Source organism: Plodia interpunctella, chromosome 28 (genome assembly GCF_027563975.2).
Source record: "Plodia interpunctella isolate USDA-ARS_2022_Savannah chromosome 28, ilPloInte3.2, whole genome shotgun sequence".
In the NCBI taxonomy this organism is placed as follows: domain Eukaryota; kingdom Metazoa; phylum Arthropoda; class Insecta; order Lepidoptera; family Pyralidae; genus Plodia; species Plodia interpunctella.
The window spans coordinates 197,634-225,601 of NC_071321.1; the positions used below are offsets into that span (position 1 = coordinate 197,634).

Here is a 27,968-nt window from a genome sequence, read left to right on the forward strand (position 1 = left end):
AATAATGTCGATAGTTTTTATATCGATAGATGACTACCGTGGCGTACGTTTATTTTCATGTTGCAAATATTTATTTTAATATTTTTCCCAGATATTTGCAGTTGTGTAGCTCGGGGGACACCATGATTATTTATTATAATTTAATAAAGAAACCAACAGCGTTTACACATGGATACAATACAAATTCTTATTCAATAATAAGGCCAATAAAAGGTTTCTCTCACTATTAAATTAATATAGTCGATTGATACTATATAATGACATGAGTAATAAGTATGTAACGAGCAGAATCCTGCGGAATGAGTGTGCTTAATAATATTTTAGAAAAACAAAAGAAGTCGGAAGGAAGTTAAATGGGAAAGTATACTTACCTACCAGTTATGAAAATGATTGTTATATTATATACCATGAAACATAAAACACTTCGCACGTCATTGCGTCCACGCGTTCTGTTTTTTTAAACACGATGCATACACGATATGGGAGAAGGAGAAAGCATGTGTACGTTAGTGACGTTCTACGTGTTAGTACGTTGTGTGTGTTGTCGTTACTTGTACACATTATGTGGCTTAGTGTGTGTCGTTAAGTGTCTAATCTATATTTGTTCTTCAAAATACGGTTTTGATACATTTGCTATCAACTTTAAATGTCGAATAATACATTATCAGAAAACAGTCATAAACAGTTCGCCGAACTTGCGAATACGGCATATATTGCTGGTTTTTCCTTGCGATAAATAAAAACTTTCATACAAACAAATTATACAAATGCACATCGCAACACTACGGATAGATGCCGCTACAGTCGACTCACGATAAAAACGGACAAGTCTAGAACGCGCAGTTGAAGTGTTTAGGATTGGATGAATAAATACAAAATAGAAGGCGCGCGTTCCACCAGGCATCAAACCTTTGAAAGATCTTCTCTGGCCATGGCGATGAGGTGATCGATCATGACGGGCCTATACAAATAAAACAATTTTTCTTACACAAAAATACTTTTATTACAGCTGTATAGTATAGCTATCCACTCGCACATCTACAAACATTATGCAATGCAAAACTACATCATTTTCGGTTTACTAGATAAAAAAAATACCCTACCTTTATATAAAACAAATCAAATAATGGCACAAATGTATATATTTACTTATACTCAACATATATGTCTGTATTTAAAAAAACTCAAAATTTGGTGAACAAATAAATAACACATCTTACTGTTTCGCACTTCATAATAACGTACTATAAAAACTTATATTTAAAAGTGAAATTTCAAAATTATAAATTTCTAAAATATATTTTTGAATTTTACTGGAACAGATTTTTTTTTTCGGAATTGCATTTAAAAGAAATAAACCTTTATTAATGTAATAAAATTAAGTGAATCATTAGATCCTGGCAGAATGTGAAAAAAAATAGGTTATGTTCTTAACTACCATTGTACATATAATAGATGCTAAATTGACTTGTACAAAACATAATACTGTTAATAAAAAGTATCGAAAATAGCTGCCAACGAAAAAACAAACTAGTTTTTTTAATTTACAGTACAACAATCAACATAATTATGTAATTATGTAGGTATATGGGTTATAGCAATTGGCTTTAAAATATATCTAAAGAAAAAAAAATACTAACTACACCATTCGTGTACGTTTTGTTTTCTTTTTATGTGAAGAAAAACATATTATGTGAACATTATGGGACATCCCCATTTTTATTTATAAATGCATTTTTTATTGTGAAAATAATGGCTTATATTTTGATTTTAAATTTTAATAATAAAAAATTTTTGAATTTGAAAAATTTCAATTTGAATTCAATAGATTTATTTATTATTTGAAGCTTACATGCTTGTAAAGTTGTAACATTACATACAAACTAAATAATCACTATAGTTACAGTCTGTCAGAAAAGTGAACAAAACGGATTTTTGAGGAACTAAAATATTTACCATTGCAATACCAAATATAATGGTCAAGATTGGTAATATAATTTATTAAATCACATATTAATTTGCTTTCTTGACAGACAGTAATTTAAAACAAGGGTTGCACTCCGGGAGTGCCGGCAGAAGCACGTTGTGCATTGTTGACGTCTCACGAATTTTCGATCAGGGTCACGTGTCCTGACGCGAGATCAACATTTTTTACTCATCACAAAAAGTGCACAACGCCGCTAAAGAAGATTTCACTTTAAAAAAATGCAAGCCCGTCATCATCTAACCTATTTTTATTTGTGATCTGTAAAAATAATGAGACTATACTATGGGATCTCTATTAAAAATAATGTCAAAGGCCCCGCGCATACTTACACTCTATGCTGAGAATACAGTTACAATTATCAGTACTACAATTTGACAGTACATTTTGCAATCGCCGTAGACAGATAAAACTAACTTGTCATGTAGACAGAGAGGGGTATAGACACGTCACATCTTCCACCAACATAGTTATTTTAAACCATATTTTCGCAGTGAGTGTACCGCAAGGTTGCGTGCTCCATCCTCGCACGTGACTGTACATCGCAACCACATTACCGGTGTTCAACGGTTTTAACTAACTCAGCAACTGAGTCCGGCCTCAGCGCTACAGCTCCTATCAGGGTAGTTGGTGAAAGTGTCTTTAGATAAATACGCCAAAGGTAGCTTTTCCTGTCAAATCACACTGAAAAATTGTAACGATTTTCTATTTACATTTTTAGTACATAATACTAAACACCTAGACAACGAGATTCTAACCCTAATCTATATGAATAATCTGTCTATTTCTAAACGTACAGTATACTGTAAGCATAATTCATCTAAATTCGTGGCGGAACTATATTCTAATTTATCTAAACATTAAAAAAATACTAGTTTTAAAAAATGGAGGTAGTGCCGCCAACCAAAATAATAATACACTAAAATTTAAATGTTCCAATTAAAGCACGGAAGAAGGCTAAAATACCTACATAAACTAAGATATATATTCTGTTGAGAGACAAAACAAGAGCATTCTCAGAGAAAGTTGACGTCAAGCAGACGACCGGAGGTAAAACACAGTCGAATACTTAAAAGAAGGCATATTTTTGATCAGATGAGAGAGAGGAAGAAAACGTTAGATGCCCATATCGAATGTATTTTGTAAATTTATTACCGTTTAAACCATAAATGATGTAATAAATGTTTAACTCAAATATTATTGTATTAATATACTTTGTTGTTATACGTTACACCGTGGTACTTTAAGTAATTAGTACATGTGGCTTCTTCATATAATATATAACTATTTCGATTTGACAATTATCTAGATATTTTGTTCGCACGCATACCGAACTTAAATACTACGCATATTATTAATATACAAAACAAATGCATTATTTCTTTGCACTATTTCGGCCTTTATATTTTAGGGTTCCACACCTCATAAGGAAACCTTATAATGATATTTATACATCTTGTCTATTATACAAGACTTTGAAGTTTTGAGTATTTATTTGTTTGTAATTTAACACTATTTTGATTGCACAGTGATTTCAGAGGAACCACAGGCTCCGCCCGCGGTAGCCTATGTTTGACCTCGGGTCATTCATTATATCTATTCTAAGTTTCATCAAAATCAGCCCAGCTGTTTAGCCGTGAAAGCATGACCAGCTTATTACTATAGATTGTAATACAATTATATGGAAAGCTACTAGTATATTTAAATACATAACTATATGAACAATAATAGATACATTCTTATTATATAGATGAAATATAATTTATACATATACATATTTTTTGTGATAATCCAAATTTATTTAACCCATGATTTTTAATATAATCGAAAGTCTCTTACATATTTTTTTAATTAGAAAAAACCAAACGAGACAAAAAAAGGAATACTTTTTTATAATAGGTATGCCCTATTATAATAAAGTAGTATTTTTTAAGTTAAAAATAACTGTTTTGTCTCCAGTAGACAAAATTACTGGTAAACACTATGAAGCGTTACTTTTAGATATATAAAAGAAAATATTATTTTACATTTTTTTCACAAGTTAAGATTTACTTTCAATGTTTTAAAACAAGTAAATTCGAAAAACGGAATTTCAGTGTTTTTTTTTTCACCTGGAGGCATTAGACCATTAGGTTATTGGCCACTTTAAGTTGTCTGTTTATCTGACTCCTCTTGTAGCGCGATCATGTCAGGCAGCTTGAAGTGCTGCATGTGAAACGGGGGCTCCGGACTACTGCAGGGCTTCAGCTTGAGAGACAGCAAAGACAATAAAAAAATATTTCTTAAACATATATATTTTTTAACAAAAATTACATTTTCACCAGAAGCTTTTATTGTCGTCGGAGAAAAGTTGTCATTCAACGCGTGACGGAAAAAATCAATGTCCGTACAGTAAACTGCTGAGGAGTTCCATCGTCGAGAGCCGATCCTGGGTGTACCGTTATGTCTTTAGTTTTTTGCCGACAAGTTAAAGGAGAAAAATAAATATGTTGAAATTACCTACTTGCGTACTGCGGCCGCGCCTCCGCTGTGGTAAGATGCCTTTTCGCGCCATGAAGAATCTGGTGAAAATAAAAGAATAATAATAAAAACAAAGGGCCAAGATGAGAGCCTCGGGGAACTACAAAAGTGATTGTGTGATTCCATTTTATTTTTTTACACTCTCACTTTCAAAATGAACATTCGTACACATATTTAATTTAAAATTAAAACTAATTTATAAATTGACTTTGGACAAAATAATGCTGTGTATTTTATTGCACAGATTCTCCATTTGCACTCTGGACTGTCAACTACTGCCAACTAACTTTAAGCCACTAGAGTCCCGACTTCGCTCAGGTGAAACCATAATAAAAGTAACCTACGTTGCTCCTGTAGGTTTTGTCTGTCTCTGTGTCAAATGTAAGCACAAGCGATCTAGTAGTTTTTGAGTTTATTCATTAGAAACAAACATACAAATCTTTTCTCTTTCTATTATTAGTATGGATATAGATAATATAGACTAGTATGGATAACATATATGACGATTTTGAGTAGAATTATTTTTTATTTTGACTGAATGCCACAAATAAATTCTTACCGTATGGTAGATATAGGTATATTGAACTGTTCGGAGACAGTCTGGAAGGTTAGCCCTTGACTGACGCAGTCCGCCGCCTGCTTCAGCACAACCTCGCTGCGGCGGATGCGCTTGTTTATATTGTACTCTTGTTGCGTCGATTGGCTCACCTGTAGAGATAAATTTTAAATAAATAAATAAAATTTATAAGAACGAATCACACAGATTGAGCTAGCCCCATACACTATTTATACATACATACATACTATATTTTATAACAAATACATAGGTATTTGTTATAAAATATAGATATATATCGTTGAGTTAGTATCCCATAACACAAGTCTCGAACTTACTTTGGGGCTAACTCAATCTGTGTGATTCATTCTTATAAATTAAACATCCAAGTCGCAACCAGAAAAAGATAATTGTCCATAATGACCCGACGTGGATCTCACCTGGGACCTCACGGTTCAGAGGCAAGTACTTTACCACCGCGCCAACGAGGTCGGTATTGGTGTTACGTCCCTCTCTTATAGAGTCGATTGGGGTATATTGCTACGGATACGGCCATGAAACATAATACATTACGTTCACATGTTCTTTTTTTACACGATGCGTACACGATATGAGAAAAAGAGACAGCCTGTTGACGTTAGTAACGTAGTACGTTTTTGTATGATAATGGCATTCAGTCCTCCTCAAATTTGTAGGTAACTAATACCTCAGCACTGCTAAAGCATTGTCAGGGCAAGACAGATACAGAATCATGTTTTTGTTCCTACAGGGCAGACAGAGCCAAAGATTTGTAAAACTCGAAGGAAACTTTAGCTACAGCTAAAGTCGTCCTACAGGAGCCAGCTGATGGAATTAAGATTAATTAACCCATAGCCTATGCGAATTATCTCCAGTTTATATACATTTTCCTTGTAATGTAAATGCGAAACTTCTTGTAGTGCCTCTCCATTACTATAAACTAGAGGTCTATCATATAAGAAACGTTTTCAATCAACCTGCGGTCTGTCTCCGACGTGGATGACATTGACAGAAGGCGAATATCCGGGGCTCAGCGTCATGATCTTCGGAGCCACCTCCAGGAACGGCGTCTGCGGCGTCACCACCACTGGTTGGGATACTTGTGACGTCTGTAATAAACATTCAGAAATTCAGAACATTTGAGATTGGTGGGCAGTAATTTGAGATGTCTTACAGTTTTACATGGGGTTGAGAAAAGTTAATTTAATGAACCAAAACGCTGAATTTAAAAAGTCAAATAAATATGTTAATTTTAAGCCTCTCCCTCGCACAGTCTCTGGCCTCCACATGGTTAATGCCCCTCAGAATACAAATGGACCATGAAGCTCCAAGCATTTGATTAGTAAATTAGTTTGTAATGTGGTAAAGTAAGGTAAATAAATGTAAAAATACCGGGATAAAGTAAGGTAAATAAATGTAAACTCGGACCGTTCTGAATCACTCGCCCTCATACTTTACATGGTGACCCTGCCAGGTTAAAGAAGAAAGTTAACAAGCTCAGCATAAAACAGATCTTACCGAGGTGACATGCTGTATAATGAATGCGGGTGGTTCGTCTCTCAGATCATAGTTGTGGTCGTCCTGTCCGGACCGGACCGCCGGCCCATCGTCCTCCGTGTCCGACGGACTGTCGTACTGGCACTGGACGTTGGCTATCGCGTAGTCAGCTGATTCTGTGGACACAAAGGTCGTATTTTTTTTTATTTTAGCGTTTCGAACATGTAGGTAAATATCTTTATAATAACCACAGATATAAAAATTATTATATTACCTATAACATATTAATCTTGTATATCTGGCAAAATAACCGGCCAAGCGTGTCTCGCACATTATACTTTTTTATTTACTTTTTTTATGTAAAATTGTAAATTGAAAATGAATATTCACAAAGAAGAAAAGAAAAAAAAAGAGAAAATGAATATTCCCAATGTCTGTATAGGGTAATTTGTATGAAGTTTTTAAGATTTGGGATTATACCTAAAAAGTGCATGTAAAAATTATAAAATAGGTAATGAATTTATATGAAAAATTTGTTTGTGTTATTAGTGTGTGTGTATGTGTACCCATACCAAATTACATTATTCTAGTACTAATCGTTTTTGAGAGAGACCGCGGACGGACGGACAGACTGATATGGCGAAACTATAAGGGTGTGACTGTGCGGCGAAGCTGCATCATACAAACGATTTTTTAATGATAGACTTAGATAAAAAAAGAATTACTTTTATTTATTCGATTTTGTTTTGTGGGATGATAGCATGCTCTCTATTTAAATTTGCATACCCGCGGACGGTGAAACATGTAGGATTAAGTTTTTCTTTTAACATCACATTGTAAAAATATGTAAACTCATGTTTTCGTAAATAAATATGTGGGCACGGCCATACCATACTTTTCTCGAACCAATTCAGGCCAATTTCGAACCCCAATAACTTCGTTCTATCATACTCCAGTATATCAGCGACCACGGCGTTTGCTGGTCACGCCACACTTACGTCGTTGAAACGTCAGCTACATTGCAGGTGTATAGATTTTTTTTGCACTTGTATGATATAGACGCTGTGTTGATGTTGTGTACAATAACATTAGCCGAGTTACCTTTTAATAATACTTGACCCGGCGAATAAAATTGAATACTAAAAAGTATAACAGTGGTATATATTTCCTTAAAGTCGTTTTTATTCAACAGCAGCGACTCACCGCATCTGTAGTTCCGATGTTTCACAGAATGTGAATGTTTGCTTGTGAGATCTGTATAATTTAATATTAACGCAAGACTCATAGACTGTGAGACCGCGGCTCCATTATTGAGATTTGCGTCGAAATTGTATGAAGATTTGACGTTCGTCAACGCACGTCATTGTCAAAATATATGGAACACAACGGAGCGACATGACGCAACGTAGCAATGGGGCCTGGCTCTTTTGGGTGTGCATTTTTGTAGGTTCTAAATTCTATTACATTTACTTACCAATCAGCCATATAAAATTACTAAATGCGACTTAACTTAATCGAAAACAAAGAAGTGAATTTAATATGCAAGATTTGTAACACAAAATACTGTAATAAAAAAAATCTTGCAAAAGAAATATGATTTCATTTAAAGCCACGAATACACTAGGAAACATTATGACACGAGACATATCGTTCTTTCCTTTTCATTACAATTCAAATAGGTGAGATCGAAGATGTGCTATTTCACTCGAATAAATGGGCGACATGTTGCTCGTCAATGTTCCCTAATATATTCGTGGCTTCAATTATTTGCAAAATATCCATATATACGAAGTGGTAAGACATACAGTACCTACCTGGTATAGATCTTTTATGCTAAATTTCAATTTAATATTAACACTTTTAAGAATAACACAGTTTGAAAATGGCGCTCGTTTGTTTTGTTTTCGTATGCGATGTGGCGGACGCGACTGACGATTATTTTTAGAAGTGACAATATTAACTTGTATAATAAATAATGTTCAAAAATATTATGTTTTAGGTAGTGATGTGAAATCTAAGCTTGCACTCTAGTGGTAGTATAATATTATTTACTATTATTTACTACTATTTATGGCAAAATAAAACAAATATTTAATGAAATCCACGTATAATACTAAGTAAGTAATTCGAGTTATAATAACTTATATTCTATCGATACGTGTAAAAATATATAATAATAATTTTCTATATCGCTAGTAATACTAATCATTATTTAAATATATATTTTTAACAAGAGCGATAATTCGTTGACACTTACAAAAAAAAGTAAAAAATTGATCTCAAGCTTTCTTTATCAATGTATCAATTTAATAATGAGAAACAATTATGCAGCAATTACTTTATTCAGATGAAAACGTAAGTGAAGGGGGCTAACAAAAGTATATAATTGTACATGAAAAATCAAGAATGCTTCATAATTTCTCTAAATAAACTGCTATTGATACACAATGCCCCAAGCCAATATCCCAACTACATAATAATCAACAAATAAAAATTACTTTGGCATATTCATTAGGAACTAAAAACAATATGAATAAATTAATATTAATTAATTGGCACAAATAAATTTAATTAAAACATTTAGGAGATAAAAATAATAAGTACTTAAAACCTTTTACAAAATCCCTGATATTTTCTAAACACTGTTTCTGTAAAATACTATATAATTTAAATCTTATAATGAAACTAGCTACAACACCTTATATTTAGACTAGATTATACAAGGATAGTTGACAAGGTTGAAAGAATTGTAAAAAAAAGGTAAAATCATTATTAATATCATGTAGTTCCTAGACTGTAACAATGCAGCTGGATCAAAGAATATGAATTCAAAGTTGGTTGGAAGGTCCATTTAAAAAAAGTATGAGATTATAAAAGCAATGAGTTTGCTTCCATCTTAAAAACGAAAATTTTGTAACAGAAGTCATCACCTTAAAAGTAATATTTAATGTAGCTGTCAAACAAACATATCTTTCTGTGCGTATTTTAGCAAGTTGTGACGACGTTTGGACGAGTCCAAAAATGTGTGATTTTATTTTTGTCATATCTTTAAAAACATTGTCATTATCACAGTAATTTTTTCACTGGTGTCTCTATTATTATAAGGGCCTTCGAATAGTCATCAAAACGAAAATTTGTCAACTAGCCTATTAAGTACATTTTATTTTATTAAGTACAAATTAAATATTGCAAATATTATATACTATATCAATACAGACAAAACTGTGTAGATAATAATTATACAATTTCATTTTGCGCACAAAAACTTTATCAGACAATAGGACATGTTTCATATTTTGTGCATTTTATGGCAAATAAATGTCATAAACAAAATTATCTTGAATAATATTAGTAAACCATATTATAAGATAAATAAAGATCTTTTTCTTTACTGCCAGAGGAGAGAATTTGTGAAAATAAAATAAATAAATACATTAGGACAAATCACACAGATTGAGCTAGCCCCAAAGTAAGCTCGAGACTTGTGTCATGGGATACTAACTCGACGATACTATATTTTATAACAAATACATATATAGATAAACATCCAAGACCCGGGCCAATCAGAAATAGATCATTTTCCATCATGACCCGACCGGGGATCGAACCCGGGACCGCTCGGTTCGGAGGCAAGCACTTTACCACTACGCCACCGAGGTCGTCGAAAATGGAACATTTTATAATAAACAACTAAGTACTTATTTATGAATAATTATAATTATATTATGTTGACAATATTATCTTAATTTTATCTTTGGCTATTATAACTTCCCTGTAGGTATACTAAGCAGTCCTGGTTTTATGATAAATAAATTGTTGATTTAATTTAAATATCTATCGCAGAAAATTAGGCTTGAAGACAATATTTTCCTGAAATAGTTATATCTCTTTATGTATATCAACAAATATTTTTGATCAGGCAAAACAAAAGTACTTTGTATTTTATGTTCATGTACAGTAAAAAAGAAAAAAATATTATCATGTACTATTGCACTTTGAAATAGAAATTAAAATTTTATTATTTTAAATTTATCCGGGCTTCGTAGCTTTACAGCTGAGGATGTGAGAAAAATACTGTTCCATGTATTACTTATCAAATAATACAGAAAATATCTATCTAGAATATATTTATAACGGTTATCTAGTAATTTTTTATTATACTGTGACTGATCTAAGCACATGTTACTCATATGATGAAACTTTTACCATTGTAAGATATTATAAATATATTATAATTATAACATTTTAATTATATTAAATGAGCTTTTGATGTATATTCATATAAATATTTTTGGCAAGTGACTGACTTATGTATAAACAATTATAATATTCCTAGCACAGCGGGCGGCAGGTCGCGCCCGACAATACTATCATTGCACCAGCCTTATGACTTCGGAATAGAGTTCCAGTTATATTAACAATATAGGTTACGTTTGAAATGCAACCAATTCTACACATCACTTACTTTAATTTTAAGTCATATGATTGCACACTGTTTTAACAACTAAAGTAAATAAAAATGTTTTCGTTAAAATCAGGTTATAATTACAAAAATATATATATTTTAAACGTATTTCTATATAAGATTTATATTTAAAAAAGTTTTTTATTATTCTTTTTACAAATTTCAAATTCAATATTTTTGTATAATCGAATTTCAAAAACAAGAAAAACGAAGAAGCTTCTAAACTCAATTATTATTTATTTACTTTAGTTTTCAGTAAGTAATCGTAAGCTACCACACACAATTATCATAAAAACTTTACAGCGCCTCATCGTAGGCCTCTGACCTGGCTTCGGCCATCAAATCTAACGGGTCCAAAATCTGCGTACTACTCCTGGCGCCACGCCTGCCTTTAGAAAATTGACTCTTAATGTCATACTTCTCCATCCAATTCCGCAAAGTTTTCCTTGGCACCCCGTATTTATTCGACGCAGCGTACACACTATAACCTTTCTTCACCGCTATGAGCGCGTCCCGCAAATGTTGTGACGAATACTGCTTATACGACTTTTCTTGGAACACATCAGTCTCTATGTTGACGATTGCATTGGGTCTCCGCCCCACTATGCGCGGCCTCGCGTGGATGTTTAGAGGAATCCCGTGATCAACGTCGATAAAGTGCCTCGTCACTATTTCGGTTGAAGTCCTCATCCCTGCAACAAGCAAGGATAAGAAACTGCCCTATAGTGGGTTCAGAAAGGGGGGGTGGAAGGGCGTTTCTTTTCCCAGCTTCCTACAGGGAGGGGCGCGGTAAAAAGCGAGGAAAAGCCGCTCTTAAGGACAGGGTTGCCAGATTGAATTTTTTTTTTAAATAAAAATAATATATGTATTTTGAGATATTCCCCAGCTAATACCAGACAAAAGTTTCCTGATTCGTATCAATTTTAATGAATTTTGAATGGAAATTATTAGAAAATATATAGAATACTTGGAAAGTTTTCAAATAATCTGGCAATCCTGTAAGAAACATTTTTAAATATCGTAATTGTTAATCATGTACTTTGGTTAAACACTTTTAAACATATACATACAATATTATACAGGGTTTTTGCAGAAAACCCGCAACCTTTCAGGACTTGACAGCTGTCATCATCAATAATGTTAAAATATCCCATTTATTTCTTTATTTTGTGCGTAACGAGCTTTACAAACCGTGTATAATTTCTATTAATAATTACATTACATAATTATATATTTATTAATAATCGTTTAATTTCATCGATATAAAAAAAGTTAATAATATTAAAATTGTATCTCTATTTTCGACTTAATTAAAGTCGAGGAGTGTAGCGAATACTTCACCGACATACAGCACATTAAAAGCAAAGGTGAAAATAGAAGTAAAACAATTAATTTTTAATATATTTTAATTTATTTAACTCTTGTAATATAGCAAAACTCATACATTTCATATATAATTCATTGTAAGGACAGAGAACTATATATAAAAACATTATTTATATATTTTTGCAATGACAAACAAAAATACAGTCTTGTATATAAATAGTAGAAAAAAATGAGGACACTGTCCTCTCGGCTGGCCACACTGGCAGTTCATCAACTAATCTTGACTTGATTCTATTTGGTATTGCAATGACAAAAAATGTCGTTTGTTAAAAATCCGTTTTATACTCTTCATAGACAAGACTGTAATAAAAGCTACTTACAAAGATGTAGGTCTTAAATTGGGCATATCTCACAGTAGTTAAGTAACAGTTAAATTAAGTAAAACAAACAATTACTTGGTTTGTAGAATAATTTGTAAAAACTATATATATCTTTTTAATTTAGCGGGTTAGAACTTGTCAAATAAATATACATTTGTTTCTATTGTATATAATGAAGAAAAAATCTTCTATGTGGAAATTAGTCTGCAAAAAATGTCATTTATCGAATTTATAGCTCGTGGAATTTTACATAATAAGCTTATAATTATATTAAAACGTGAAAAAAACGTAATAAATTCTGTAATGCCTATAATCTACTAAACATTTTTACAAATTATTTAAAAACCCAAAAAAAAAGTAATAAACTGAACATAACTTGAATACAATGACGGGTGAACAGATCTTGTCAATATAGTTAATTGGTATATTATTCTATTAATGTTCATAGCATTGTAGACAAAGAAGCGTTGTGTTTCTCTGTAAAGCTGCACTATGGACACAAATAATTGTTTATGATTTAGTAATGCTGATAATTTTAGAAAACCATAGACTATTAGACTCTTTTTTTTGAAGGCTTTGAAGGCCCCAATTTTTGCCAATGAAGGCATAATATTATTCCGTATTTTAGTATATAAAAGTATGTATAATATGAAATTTTCATAATTCTCATTATATAAGTACCTAAAGCCTGAATAAAACATAGCTTTTCGTTATCATCCAGCAGGCGGGCACTGCACAAGACACAAAAGATGGTAACAAAATTAATAACATTGCTAAGAAATAATTTTTCAAAAACTTTTTAAAGAAATATAAATTTTTATTTAACAATTAAAATTACTAACTTCCGAGTTCTAAAAAAAAAAAAACAGTTATTATTTATTGATATGACTACTACCAGTCATTAGGTTTATAATAAAAATTATTAAAAAAAAACTAAATATAGGAAAATAAGTACAATCGGAGGTAAGAATGTTATTATTTAAAAAAAGCAGTAAGTAACATGTGATTGGGTCGCCAGGCTACTTAACAAGCGACATTTAGTCAATCTGTCCACCGCAAATACGTTGAAATACATACATTAAGTACATGAAATATAACATAATACTGGAGTACATATAGTATCCTAACTTACAGCGACTTATACTAAAAAGTATGTATAATTATATACTAATAGGCACTTTATGGACAACACTCGCGTTGGATATATTATATAATTTCATTTTGTTTGAGAGTTTGCTTGTAAAATATTATTGCCTATTTTTTTTTTAAAGATGTCTGGTTAATTTTAACAATACATCATCAATTAATTTACTAGTTACAATTTCATCTACTCAGCCAGCTAAGCAGAAACAATTAAAATTTTACAAGCGAACCCCCAAAAACGATACGCAACACGACTGTAAAGTGAGATAAAACATGAAAGCAAGGCATCACTTTCTTACATCATACAAACGAAGGAACATAATTGCTAAGGCCTTTGTAAAATTAAGTTTTTATTGACTAACTCATTCCGTATCGGATTTTTTACTTTTCGGGGCATAAATATGCTTACAATTAGTTTTTGGTTATTTTGTTAGCTGTCATTAGCCTGATGTAGGCATTTAAATTAAACAAAAAGGGAGCCAATTCGCTTATTGAGCGTACACTTGCATCAAAAAAGTTGTGAAATGATTGATGTTAGAAAAAAATCAATCAATAAAAAATTAATTATTTAGGAATTATATTTTCGTATATCTATATATTGGTCATTATTCTCTAGCCATTTTTTCGTGTCGTATTTCTTTGATGCAAGTGAATAAGCCACTACGTCATTTAATGAGCTGTTGTTTCTTAAAAGTAAAAACGATTGCTAAATTCGAAACTAAACTGTAACATTTGTATAGCAAAAAACATTTTTAATTTATACTTTAATTTTAATTAAAACTTAATACAAAACGAATACTTTTCAAGCAACAAATAAATTGACGCACCTTTTTGTATATATATATGATTTTTTTGTATATTGATCGGTTTTAAGTAATAGGCCGATAAGATCATTCGATGCGATTCAAATAAGATTAATATTGACGTCCCTATGTAAATTCAGCTAACATTACAGCAGTAATCAAAATTTTTATTTTTAAATAGGTTTTTTTACAAAGGAATTTTATAATAATTGAAAATGTCAAAAGACGCGATTTTTTTTCCACTGCTGTTATGTAATATCTTAATTTTTATATAATTTATAAGAGCTAAAATTTCATTTTTTTAAGTCTTTTCTTTTATGGACGAAGTCCGATCAAGCACTCGTTTCCTGAAGGCCAAATATTACACTTATTTATTTCAAATATAATAAACATTAATTTACTTACGCTAAAATATAAATTCTAGATTACAAATATAACATGAACTAATAATAAATAATTGATACAGAAATGTTTTGCTTGCGTAATATTTTAAATACAATATATTGAACAAAAAACTGTTGACGCGTATTTTTTATTATAATTTTAAATTATGTAATATATTTTAAATAAGTTATTACACAAGCGAAACATTATTATTTATGATATAATATGCTAAAAAAAAATCTTTTTTTTTTCTTTGGATTTAATATTGCGTGAAAATAATAGGAAGTAACCGATTTGTTAACTTCAATCCGTAAACGAATATTATATTTATCGTATTTATCAGTCCAATAAAAATCTGCAGTAAAATTATTCAATAATTTAGAACAATTGAAAATTAAAATAACTGAATTTTTTGATAAAATAAATAAGTTCTTTGGACATCGTGTAGATATTATTCCATTTTGTATCACCGTCAAAATTGTTACCATATATTCAAATTTAAGGACTCAACATAACAAAAAAACGACAGCGACACGCGATTTTAAAGCAATTTAGATAAATCACAAATACACATTTGCTTATTTTTATATTATATACATATACACATGTATATGTATATATTACATAGTGTATTGAAATGAATTGATAACAATGTTAACAATAATGGTGGTGATTTTAGGAAAACTCCTTTTTTTTAACGAACTATATTTTTATGAACAATTCGACACTAATCTTTGCATTATCTTTGGCAGTTCAATTATCGTATACCTTTTACTGGCAACACTAACTCTTGATTTAGAAATGAAATATATTACGACCTTGTTATGTTTTTCAATTTTTGTTGGAAATGTCACTCTTTTACTATTAAAAAAAATATTTTTAAAGTGAAAATTTCTGTAACTCATTTTTACAATTATTATACTTTTCTTTTCATTTAACTACTATTAGGAACAAAAAAGGAACGTTCCGTCTTATTGAATGGTTAATTTTTTACCACGTGATTTCTTAAAAATATTTTTTTATAATGGGCTTCTTTTAATTCAATATAATGAATATAATTTCATTATATATTTTAAGTGCATATATATGAAGCTAAATCATCGATGTCAATCTCTTGCATCACAAATTCTGTAATAAACACAAATATAAAGTCACGTCACGATTGAGAAATTATTGCTTACTAGAAAATTAAATATAGAAGACATTTCCAACATGTAGTGTTTAATTTCGCCAAAGTATTATTCGTGTACAGACATGTCTATCGCAGCGCCCTCTCCGCATTGGGGTAAATTCTCCCCTGTTTTATTTTCCCCGCTCAAATTCTCCCCGCCCTGCGAGTTCTCCCCGTTTTTGTCTAGCACCATCTCGTCCTCGCTCGACACCGAATTTGTGAAACTCAAAAAATGTTTTCCAAAATCTATTTCATTGTCGTACGCGACGTCAGTTTCATTTCGTTCGTACGTCTGTCCGTCCGTCGGCACGTTTTGGTAGTCATACGTTTTGTATTCTTTTTGTTTTTTGCTGTTTTCGACAAATTGTTTCAGTTGTTGGGGCATCGGGAAAGACGATTTTATGTGACACCGCTTCATCCAGTTGCGCAGCGACTTTCTCGGCACCTTGTGTGTTTGCGCCGCCCTGGGATTAAAAAAAAAGTGAACATTAGTATTACAATTTAAAAAAATAGTAATATTTTGCTGCTTTTTATATTCTAATATTCAAAACTTTAAAATAAATTACATTTTAAAATTAAAATTACAGGTTTTATGAATGCATGTTTTTGTTCAATTTGGTACTAAAATTTTTTTACTTATTTTCATTACATTCTATGATTATTTTCACATCCCGTTTTTGTTTCATTTATTTGATTAAATTGTCACTCGACATTAACTACGTATTTTTTAAATCACATGAAAACTCAACAGATAAAAAAAAAATCGAGACGTCACAAAACGCATAAAATAATAACACAAAAAAAAAACGTCAAGTTTGGAAACGAAAAAAATCAATGACCAAATTGCATTTTTTTTTCACTAATCAAGGACGAAAATACTTTTTTTTATTTAGTGCTGAGGTAGGGTAAAAACTAGCACAACTTAAATGTGGACCAACCTGTATATACTGCCGCCCTTCTTGACGTCCATCAGGGCTGCCCACATCGCTTCATTCGAATATCTCCTGTTAGGATTAAACTTCCCCATCATGACCCTTTCCAAGTCCTTCCGCGACAGCCCTGAGGAGCTCACTTCTTTTCCCTCCAAAAACTGATCCAGATCAGACTTCAAAACAGTCTCGCCAATATCCACATTTTTATCTTTGAATATCGGCGGCCGCCCGCGTCTCCTAACCTGCGATTTCTCCACGACTTTGGGGAAAATTTCCTTGCTGGCAACATCTTTCACTTTGGGAATTAATTCTACTTCAGATTTAGTGTTTTTAACTTCGTTCTTCTTTTTTATTTGGCTGGCTTTCAGCAGAGACACTTCTAATTCTCCATTCTGTTCGAGCCACGCTTTGTAATAGTCATTTTCGGCTTTGGCGTCTAATTCTTTTTCTTCATTGGCTGCGTTCGTGTTGAAACCGTATTTGGAAAATTCGTTTCTAATCTCGTTTGGGTTCATTTTTGTCAGTCTGTTAATGTAGTCCGTATTCGCTTTGGCTAAATTTTGTAGTTTCGTTTGAAAGAATAATTCGCTCTCCGGTTTGACCCTTATATAATTTAGACGACCTAAAAATAAAAAAAAATACAATTAATTTTTTTTCGCCAAAAATTCGTGAACCATGAATGCAGCGGTAACTGATAAAGAAAAAAAAAAGACGAAATGTCTGTAAGATAAGTCCTTTGGACGAAATAAAAAAAAAAGAAATAAAAAAACATTCATGGTCCATGATTTCATATTCAAAAATAATTGAATGAAATATCAAAAAGGGCCTACCTTACAGACATTCATTTATTTATAAGACAATGTCCATTCACAATATGGTTCGCTCTACACTATGGCTCACACTGACACAGAGTAAAAAACGCGCGGAGAAACCCGATATCATAGACAAAATAAAATAAAATTTTTACGCGAACGAAAATAAAAAGGCAAGTGACAGAGGGGAGTCACATTGCAAACAAACATTGAATTTTTGAAAAATAAGTTTTAAAGTTTTTTTTTTTTAATTTAGAAACTTACCTGAAGTCTGTCCTAAACTGCTTCCCGGCTTCCCTGGCTCTTCGTCCTGAAAAAGAAAACAATAAACCATTTTAAAAAAATCGACCTATTTGACCTCATTGTGTCCTGAAATTATATGATCTATTCCGAATCATTTTCCATAAAAAATAATATGATATATCCTCGTATATTTGTCATTATCCAGTTCGCCACAGTCATTACATTTGACAGAAATTTGCCCTATTTGTTTAATAATATGTCCAATCTATATGACATTTATTTCAAAATTTAAAGAACATATACTAACCTCGTTAAACACCACATTGTTATACAGTCCACCATAGAACGTATTTGACTTTACTCCGTTCTCCAAACTAGTAATTATACAATAAGTTTGTTCTATGTATAGGAAACTTGTAATTATTCAATAAGTTTGTCCTATGTATAGGACACTTGTAATTATTCAATAAGTTTGTCCTATGTATAGGACACTTTTAATTATTCAATAAGTTTGTCCTATGTATAGTACACTTGTAATTATTCAATAAGTTTGTCCTATGTATAGGACACTTGTAATTATTCAATAAGTTTGTCCTATGTATAGTACACTTGTAATTATTCAATAAGTTTGTCCTATGTATAGGACACTTGTAATTATTCAATAAGTTTGTCCTATGTATAGGACACTTGTAATTATTCAATAAGTTTGTCCTATGTATAGGACACTTGTAATTATTCAATAAACTTGTCCTACATATAGAACATTTTTTCCCACATGCACTAACCTCGTTATACTCCATATTGTCATTATCCAGTTCGCCATAGTACAAGCCATCTTCCTCAACGGTTTCCTGTTTCACCTCGCTCCGTTCCTCGGACTTGCGTTTCTTGGGTCCGTTCGTTGTGTTCGGTGGCTTTTGGACTGAGGTCTGTTGGGTTTGACCTTGGAGGAGGACAAAAAAATAATTCAGGTACTATAATAATGGTAAAACTGTAATGGTAGATCTAAGACATGTAAATGCTTATTCTCTATTTTGGATAACCTTTAAGAGTGTATAGAAGGACATAAATCAATCGCTGAAAAGAAAATGTTCCCGTGGTATATTCACGCGGGTGGAGCCGCTGGTAAAATGAAGTCAATTTAAAAAATCTGTCTTTTTCGTGAAACCTGACCACTGGTGAACTTAAGTTCAATAATGAATACTTATTAAACTAGACACTAGATGGCGGTATTCTTAAAAGTTATTCTAGATACATTTAGGCTATTTGAATAAAATATGTTAGCAATAACGCCCGATAAACAAGATTACTAGCTTATAGAGCCGAAGCTGTTGAATAATTTGAAAAATGAAGATCAACTCACCGTTAGCGCTCTGCGCGTGCGCAACCAGAGCCTCGCTGGCGACCGTGAAGTCTCTAGCGTCAGTCTTGGGGTCGGACGCGAGCGAGGTGTCGCTCGAGCACAGGCCTGGGGGCAATTTTGTTATTTTAAAATTGACAATAAATATTAAATTATACCAATCCTAATTAATATTATAAATGCGAAAGTAAATTTGTTTCTTTGCTACCTCTTCGCATGCTATCTGCTCGACCATGGCAAAACCTAGTACATAACAATCTAGACGTACCTCTGATCTGCAACGCTTCAGCTGACTTCAGCAAGCTGGGCAATTCCTCTTGAGTCACATTGACCTCGCCCTTGTACATAAAGTCCACTAATGCTTGCATTTCGCTGAACCTGTATAACATAATGGTATATAACTATGTACTTGTTAACTAAACAGTCAACTAGTGTGCAGGTTTCCTTCCTCGGAAACAAGTGGTTACTTTTGGAAAATAAAATTAATGAACACAGATACAGCACATCTTGTTTGTGACTACCCTGACCGCAGTGTCGACGCAGGCGGCCGTGTCGCCTATAGTATGAATAGGATACTCATTAAACTATGACGTTAGCATAGAAATGTATACAAAATGAATTAATACAAAATGAATTAATACAAAATGAATTAATGGTTTCAAGTTTATATTGACGATCGTGTGTCGCGTCCAATGTATTGAATACGGAAATCTCGTTACGTGCACACTGTTTCGTTGTTCGACGGTCTTGCTAAACGCGAAACAGCAGCGAACATCGACACTGCGTTCAGGGCTGTCACTAACAAGATGTGCTGTATCTGTGTTCATTAGTTTCCAAAAGTAATCACTTGCTTCCGGGGAAGGAAACTATCACAAGGAAACCTGCACACTGATTGATTGTTTAGTTTACAAGTGTGTATGTGACTACAGGACAGCAGATGTTGGTACGTAGTCGTAAGTCATTACAGATGCCTTCGGGCGACTAAATTGACTGGCACACTCGTTAAGAAAGAGTAACAGTGAGAAGAGACTTGTCACAATCGTCGATGGATAGTACCGAATCGCATTCTACACTACTAGACTGAAACTATAGTAGAGATTTCCATCGATAAACATGTGACCGATTTTGCACTGTTCCTCCAATTCCCGCGCGCCCCTATTGGACTACGATCCTGTTCTTGTTCAATTGTCTGTATTTACTCCAAAATCGAAAGGTTATAATGACCTCATCTATCATCAACATGACGCAACAGACGCTGGCACTGACCTCATGTCCCTCATGAGCACGATGGGATGCTGGCACGGGTTCTGCAGCAGCAGCCGCTCGAGGTACGGCGAGCACGCCGACAGCACCAGCTTGTGGCAGCGCAGCTGGCGCGACTCGCACGCCAGCGTCACGTCCGCGAACTGCTGGCTCAGCAGCAGTCGCGGGAACACGGCCTGCGGGAGATCGGACTCACTTCAGTGACAGGGTCGACACCATGCAGGCGCTTGATGATCGCATCCGGACATTTTTAGGTAGACTAACATAAACTTTGAGTTTTTAATTGTTCAACATCATCGTCAAGGGCCAATTAATTGTCTCAACTGCTGGAGCACAGGTGTTCTTTATGCATAAGGATGTGGGCCATATCCCACACCAATGGACCAATGGCTTAACATTAATTTTAATTGTTACTAATCATGAATGTCTGTATAAATATCTGATATTGATTTGATTAACACGCTATCTATCCACACACTAGCACATTTTTCTAAGTAATATTTTTTATTTCTCAGTGAAAAAAAAATTTACTCTTGTCACATACAATCTGGTCACAGTTGACTACACGGCTTTTGGTGACTACCTACACTGGTTTTTTATTTAGTCAACTGTGACTACATTCTGTAATTGTTAAAAAAACAACTATTCTCACATGACTACATATGTATCTCAAAACATACAAGTCTCCCAAATTAATTTGGGGATAAGTCAATCTGTGTGATTTGTCCTTAAAGATTTATTTGTAGCTATTTACGTCCCACTACTGTACAAAATTCTCCTAGAGCTTCACACATTTTTTATTTATGACTATAAAAAAATTATTAGTTAAATACCTGAAGGTTTGTATGGTAAGAGTTCCATCGAACACAGAACTGTTGAGGTGGTAGCGCCATCTTGGATCAGCTCAATGAAATAACATATTAATATATTTGGCCCGGTCCAATGTAAAATATCACAGATATAATTTTTATGTTTAAGTACAATGGTTTAGAAACTATTTAGACTAGACTGTATAAGTTAATACTGGTCGCGATGAGGTCTTTTCACCTGAAACAAAATAATGTATTTGTAAATAACTAGTTATTGCGCATTAATTGTTTTCTCCATATTCTCCCGTGGACGTCCTAGGAATCAGTAAGGGGCAAAAAACCTTAACAGCTGATTACTACAATAGCCGTAGTCAATAACATTTTCAAGAGGGTTAACAGCCGAGTATGTTCAAATTTAAAGGTTTATTTCTTACGCGTACCCCGAGCTTCGGGGCATCATAGGCGAGGATTCACACAGGCCAGGAACAAGGGAGGATGAGTGTACCTTGCATTTCTTCTTATTTATAAATAGTGCGAAGGATTTTATATTCTGTTACAAGTACTTTGTCTTAGAATACCACTGGAATTAGATTTGATTCATAATAAATATGTAATCGATCGAAAAAGAATACTGTTTTATTTTCATTTGGCGTCTTTGTATTTTTTTAATATAGGTATCTAGCTAGATACTAGGTACCTAGGTACTTAAAATTAAATTACCTAGGTATTGTATTTCGCTTCCAGTCAAAACTTTTGACAGAAAATGTTACCAGTATACAAAGCAAGACAAAAGGTACTCCCAAATCGATTACAGATAATCGATTTATACCCAAAAAAATACATTTTCACAATAGTTACCTAAGAAAATCATAGTGAAGTAGGTACTCCATTTTTATAACACTCTTATATTCAAGTAGTAAACCGTCCTAGCTTCGCTAAAACCATAATATATATTTAAACTATCCTCTTAAATCAGTCTATTCCAAAAACCCGTATTAAAACGCCTTGTTTAGTTCTAAACACCCAAGTATACATAAAAAACAGACAGACAACGGAAAGCGACTTTGTTTTATACTATGTATAGTGAAAGTAGTAAAAAATGAACTTTTCTCAAGACATTCGAACAATGAAAGTAATAATAAAAAAGTGACAAATGCAATAATTTATCTATAAACTGAACAGGGCGTCTACAATAGTTTTATGTACAAATATATAAAAAGCAATCAAACTTTCAGTTAGTCGTAGCGAAATATAATTATAGCAAGTTCTCCCGTGCGAGCGAGCGAGATAGCGAGTGTCGGAAAATTCCCCCCACGACAAAAGTTACAACAAAAAGATGGTTGAACATAAAAATCAATAAGGGAGGTGGCAAGTGACCCCACACTGTTCCGTTTGGAAAATAACGTTGTTAGTGACAAGCGTGGCTATAGAGACGATATGACAGTTTGATCAAAAAGGGATAATATTTAACGTCTATATCTTTCACGAGGCAGACATAGTTCAAAGATAAAGGATTGTAGAATGTGTAATTTAATGGTTTTATAAAAATTATACGGCTAGTGGTTCTAAGAAAATTAAAATGATTTTTGATTTTCTTTCTAGAGAACTGTACTGTAGTTAAAAAACTAATTATTACGGATAGACATTTTGGCGGAATGTCTGAATTATTGGCCGAACAATATCATTCCTATTAATTATTTAAATCCTTCTCTGGCGATACTGGCATAGGTATATTCTTGACCAAGCTATCAAGACGAATGACACGAGTCATGTCGAATGATATGGTATACTTTCAGTAGTAACTCACGTATGTAATTATTCACGTGTTACAGGCGTCTCATGTAGTTTTCTCGACAATGTTTGGTTCTTAGTCGGTTATTAAGCATGAACGATTTAAAATTATGCGGCTTTGATGGCCGTATTTGAATAAAGAACATGAAAATACGAGAATCGTTTAGTCCCCACGGGCCCTGTTTTCATTTTCTGGACTAAAATATCGCGATTAAAACGAAAACTATGCATTTAAAATAGGGCACATTACAACCCCTATTTCGGCTCCCTAATTTCTCAAATATTATCACAAGGGGCCTTTTTTGCTGACATTCATGTGCCTGACAATCGCTTTTAGCGTGTCTTCGAAAGTGATTTTATGAGGTATTAGAACAATTTTTTTTTCTACTCTTTTGCTATTGGGCATTCGCCATTAATATTTTTTACTATTGACGTTAAAGTGATACAAATGATATAGTATGTTACGGAACTTTTAAATACAATTAAATAAACACTATGGTGATACGAAACAATCCACATTATTCACTTTCAACTCATGGCAAATGACCTTAGAACCCAGTAAAATATGGCCAGGTTATATTTGGCAAGCATGATATGGTGTGTTTGTATAATCAACGTCGACAGTATGACATAGAAACCAAACAACAAATAACTATCTATGCTGAATCTAGGATTATTGTAAAAATAATTATGAATAAAAATATATTTGTACTAAACTGTATTGTCAAACGGTTGCATTTTGAAATTAGAAATAGAATATAAATATATTTATTTGCAGCATGAAAAATAACATGAACATTTCCACATTGCAATCAACAAAGCTTCAAAGATTTTCAGTGATACCAATTAAGGTGGCCTAAAATTACGTTTAGTTATATTATCAAAGTAGGTATTCATTGTCTGAACACTTTGCTTGATATTATGTAGGTACATGGTTTGGGAAATGGAGAAATTACGAATCGGACAACGCTATTCGACTGGATGACGTCAAGTGATACGGCAAAACGATGTCGTATCTCATTGCAGATTATGATAATGACAAACGTGTACTTATAAAAAGGTTTTAAGGGCAACAGCCGCTTTTGGTTTTTTTTGTTTTGTCCTTATATACTTGGAGCAGATTTTTCTAATCCTTATATTAGAAAACAAAGTTCTCTGTCGCGTTTGTCTGTTTGTTTATCTACTCGTGATAAACCCAAAAAAGTACTCCACGGATTTTTATGCGGTTTTCACTACAATAGATGGTGTGATTACTGAGGAAGATTCGGGTGTATAATTAATTATGTTTGTACCCGAGCGAAACCGGGACGAGAGACTATAGCGTATAACCTAAAAAACAAAGCTTGCGCATTGTGCGTAGCAAAAATAATTTGACGGATGGCTATAATGACATGACTATTCGATTTTTTTACCTTGAAGCGATCTTTTACATTTTTAAACAATCAAATTAAAGTACTTATTTCAAATATTCATTCATATACATATTAAAAATGCGCGAAAAGATTTCCTAAAGTTACCAACAAAATGCATCAAAACAAAATGACACTCTAAAACCGAAAGGGAGCGTATTATCAAGAATATAAGTAAAAAGGTGCTCCCTGGCTGGGGGGAGAGTGGGGCAGCGGGCATCGACCCTAGGGGCGCGCCCAAAATAGGCGGCGCGGGGGTCCCGTACCCTGCGTTATATTTGGATTCAACATTTGAGGCCATGTGTATCTTCTTGGAATCTCAGCGTCTACAGACGCTCACTATTTTAGTCCAACGCTGTGCTGTCTGATTGCTTTTTCTCATCTTGTTTAATGCCTTATCTATATTTTTTTATATTACTGTCAGCACGAGTATATTAGTAGTATTATATATTTTTTAAGAATTTAAAACATTTTCCACGGTGACTTTAATTTTCATTGCTTTTATTTAATCATCGTCATCAATCACGTCATTTTTTTTTTATCTTAAAGTTATAAATAATACTCCTTTGTATATCAAAGTATAAAAGTAATTGAATTTTAGACCTTACCGCAGTCGTATTTCTTATCAGCACAATCTTTGTGTCATATCATGCACGACTCCAATAAAGTAGATATAAGAATATATACTGATAAGTTTATTGTCCAAGTAGATTCTTACAGGTGACATGAAACTGTGCCTCATGAGTTACATGGCCCAATTTAAAACAATCTCAGGCGAATATTTCATTAGTTATCATTTTTATTCCTAAGTCACAGACCACTAAGTATTCGTTAAATTTTTATACATCAATGTTTAAATTGAAAGAATATCGGAAAAAAAAGTTTTTTTGAAATTTTTGAGTGGGCTCAAAATGGCGCCCTGGGGAACTCCTATAAAATTAATCAATATAAATATGTATTTTCATTAAATATGTATTTTTGTGTGGTGGCTTTAATTTAATTTACAATCCTCAAGGATATTTTTCAATCAATTTACTCTAGTTAACCTAGAAAACCGAACTTACGACCTTAGTGGTTAATATCTGTGGTAATTTGATAACGACTCTACTTTCAGTTGTTATAATTAGTATAATAGAAATTTTTTAAAAATAGTAACTAAAATACAAGATTGTGACAACTATATAATTACATCATGATAGTTACTCATTGGTAGACATAGTTTAAGAACAATGCACACAGTTGCAAGATTCTTCAAATGCATTTTGAAGGTCGCCAGTAAGTATTATAGTGTGACCTTCGTTATTTACATACCGATAACGCCAAATGGCTGTAACTTCACGAACCATGTGATCTCGGAAGGTTTATTCTCTCTGAGATTTTTAAAATGTGTAGCTGTATTGGTCAGTTGCCGGCTCATAAGAATTATGTTGATGTTTCTAAAGCGACGAGTTTGCAATGAATTTGAGTAGGTTGATGTGCTGTTGACTGTACGTACTTACATCTTAAAAACCGAACCACATACTTCATAAAGGTGATATTTTTTTCTTAGATGAATTGAAATAGTTTTATCAAAACAAGACATATTTTTTGGAAGAAATAAGTATGTATGCATTATATAAAATAGTAAACTATTCTTGGAATTCAGACAAATAGGCAAGCTGGATCTACAATACCTTTACCACTTGTGTGATAAGATACTTTCGATTGATAAAATAAAATTTTACAAAGTTTGTTACGAAGTTAATTAGCGGTACATAGATTTTTTTTAGAAATTGACGGAAATGTTTAAAGTTGGAAAATATTAACTATAGATACAATAAACGCAGAAAAAGGTCAAAAAATCGCTGAATTGTGACGAATGAAACGTTAAATCAGCAATTTGGTATTGATGAATCAGTTTGTTTTTGCCAAACGCTATGAACGAGTAACATTTTTTAACTATATCTATTGGTGAGGTTTTAAAACAATTTAGTTTTCAAACAAGTTTACCGAAAATTTTCAAAAATATAGATCTGCAAAACTTCCTATTTATACTCCAACATAGTTACTAAGTTAAAACTAATTAGACAATTATCAACGAATACAAAAATGAACTAAAATTCACTTACCAGCACACTCACTGAAATCCTGGTACACTAATACGGCGTTAAATCAAAGATTTATGTAGTGTTTCCTTCGCGGCCACGACCATAAGTACCAAGATACAAGCAACATTTGCCCGATCCCAAAATAGGATATCACAGGCCCCAAGTAATGTTATAAACATTCAAGCTGCCCCGGCAGACTCACACATGCTCGAGTCCAATAAAAAAATCAATATTTAAACAATTACACAGACTCTAAAATTAGACATGGAAAATATTATCAAAACGCAATAGACACAGCGCAATGGTCGACTCTAGTCGACGCTGAAAAATGTGATTTTCATGACCACAACCTCTAAAGGGAAAACTACTAAAATAGTGTTAATACTCACTTTGGCGAGAGCTGTCTCACCACATCGCGTATGCAATTGCTCTGACAATGTTTTTTACGACGATGAAAAATCAATAATTTTTAAGAGCACAAAATTGTTCATATTTTTCCATTGGGGACCTCTTTTTCTCCCTCTCGGTCGTGCGAGCACTTAAAAATGAAAAACCTATCAAGAAAACTGTGCAAACGAAAGAGACGCATATATATCTGCGATTGTAAATAAAGACAGGATCGAATCATAACAAACGAGTGAGATAGCTGATGGATTGTGTTAACAAAAACACGAGTACCACATTACGTAATGTAATAATTATTAATAAAACATAAACTTACCAGTAGATTAAAGTTTGTAAGCATTTAATAACACAGTTTATAGGACTAACACATATTTAAAATGACGCGTATGCATTTTGACGGCAAATGCAGTCCGTCCAGAGCGGCCATTTGCAAAAGCGTGTTCCCGACTTATGTTCATTTCCGATCGGTTTATTATCATTACGCTGAATGTTTGCCATATTGTTAAACACATATTTAATTAAAATTTTAAATATTTTTCTTAACAATAAAACTAAGATGATTCTAATAAGCATCGTAAATTCGAATTCGATATTTTTATACTACAACAAC

At 32.7% G+C, this 27,968-nt stretch overlaps 1 protein-coding gene across 6 annotated transcripts; it reads right to left on the reverse strand.

Annotated features, from left to right (window-relative positions):
* Positions 1–978: 978 nt before the first annotated feature.
* LOC128681713 (protein bric-a-brac 2-like) lies at positions 979–27,822 on the reverse strand. Of its 6 annotated transcripts, none has more exons than XM_053765834.1 (12): positions 27,675–27,822; positions 21,691–21,904; positions 20,861–21,033; positions 19,863–19,972; positions 19,598–19,702; positions 19,020–19,177; positions 18,256–18,301; positions 6,597–6,751; positions 6,056–6,187; positions 5,064–5,212; positions 4,488–4,545; positions 979–4,231 (listed from the first exon to the last, which is right to left on the reverse strand). In XM_053765834.1, the coding sequence occupies exons 2-12, from the start codon at positions 21,748–21,750 to the stop codon at positions 4,130–4,132; spliced, it is 1,248 nt and encodes a 415-aa protein (XP_053621809.1). In that variant the 5' UTR covers positions 21,751–21,904; positions 27,675–27,822; the 3' UTR covers positions 979–4,129. The 6 variants fall into 6 exon arrangements, with proteins under 6 accessions (XP_053621809.1, XP_053621810.1, XP_053621811.1 ...); XM_053765835.1 differs by having other exon boundaries at positions 4,484–4,545; XM_053765831.1 differs by lacking the exons at positions 979–4,231; positions 4,488–4,545; positions 5,064–5,212; positions 6,056–6,187; positions 6,597–6,751 and adding exons at positions 13,673–16,711; positions 17,186–17,801.
* Between the last annotated feature and the right edge of the window lie 146 nt (positions 27,823–27,968).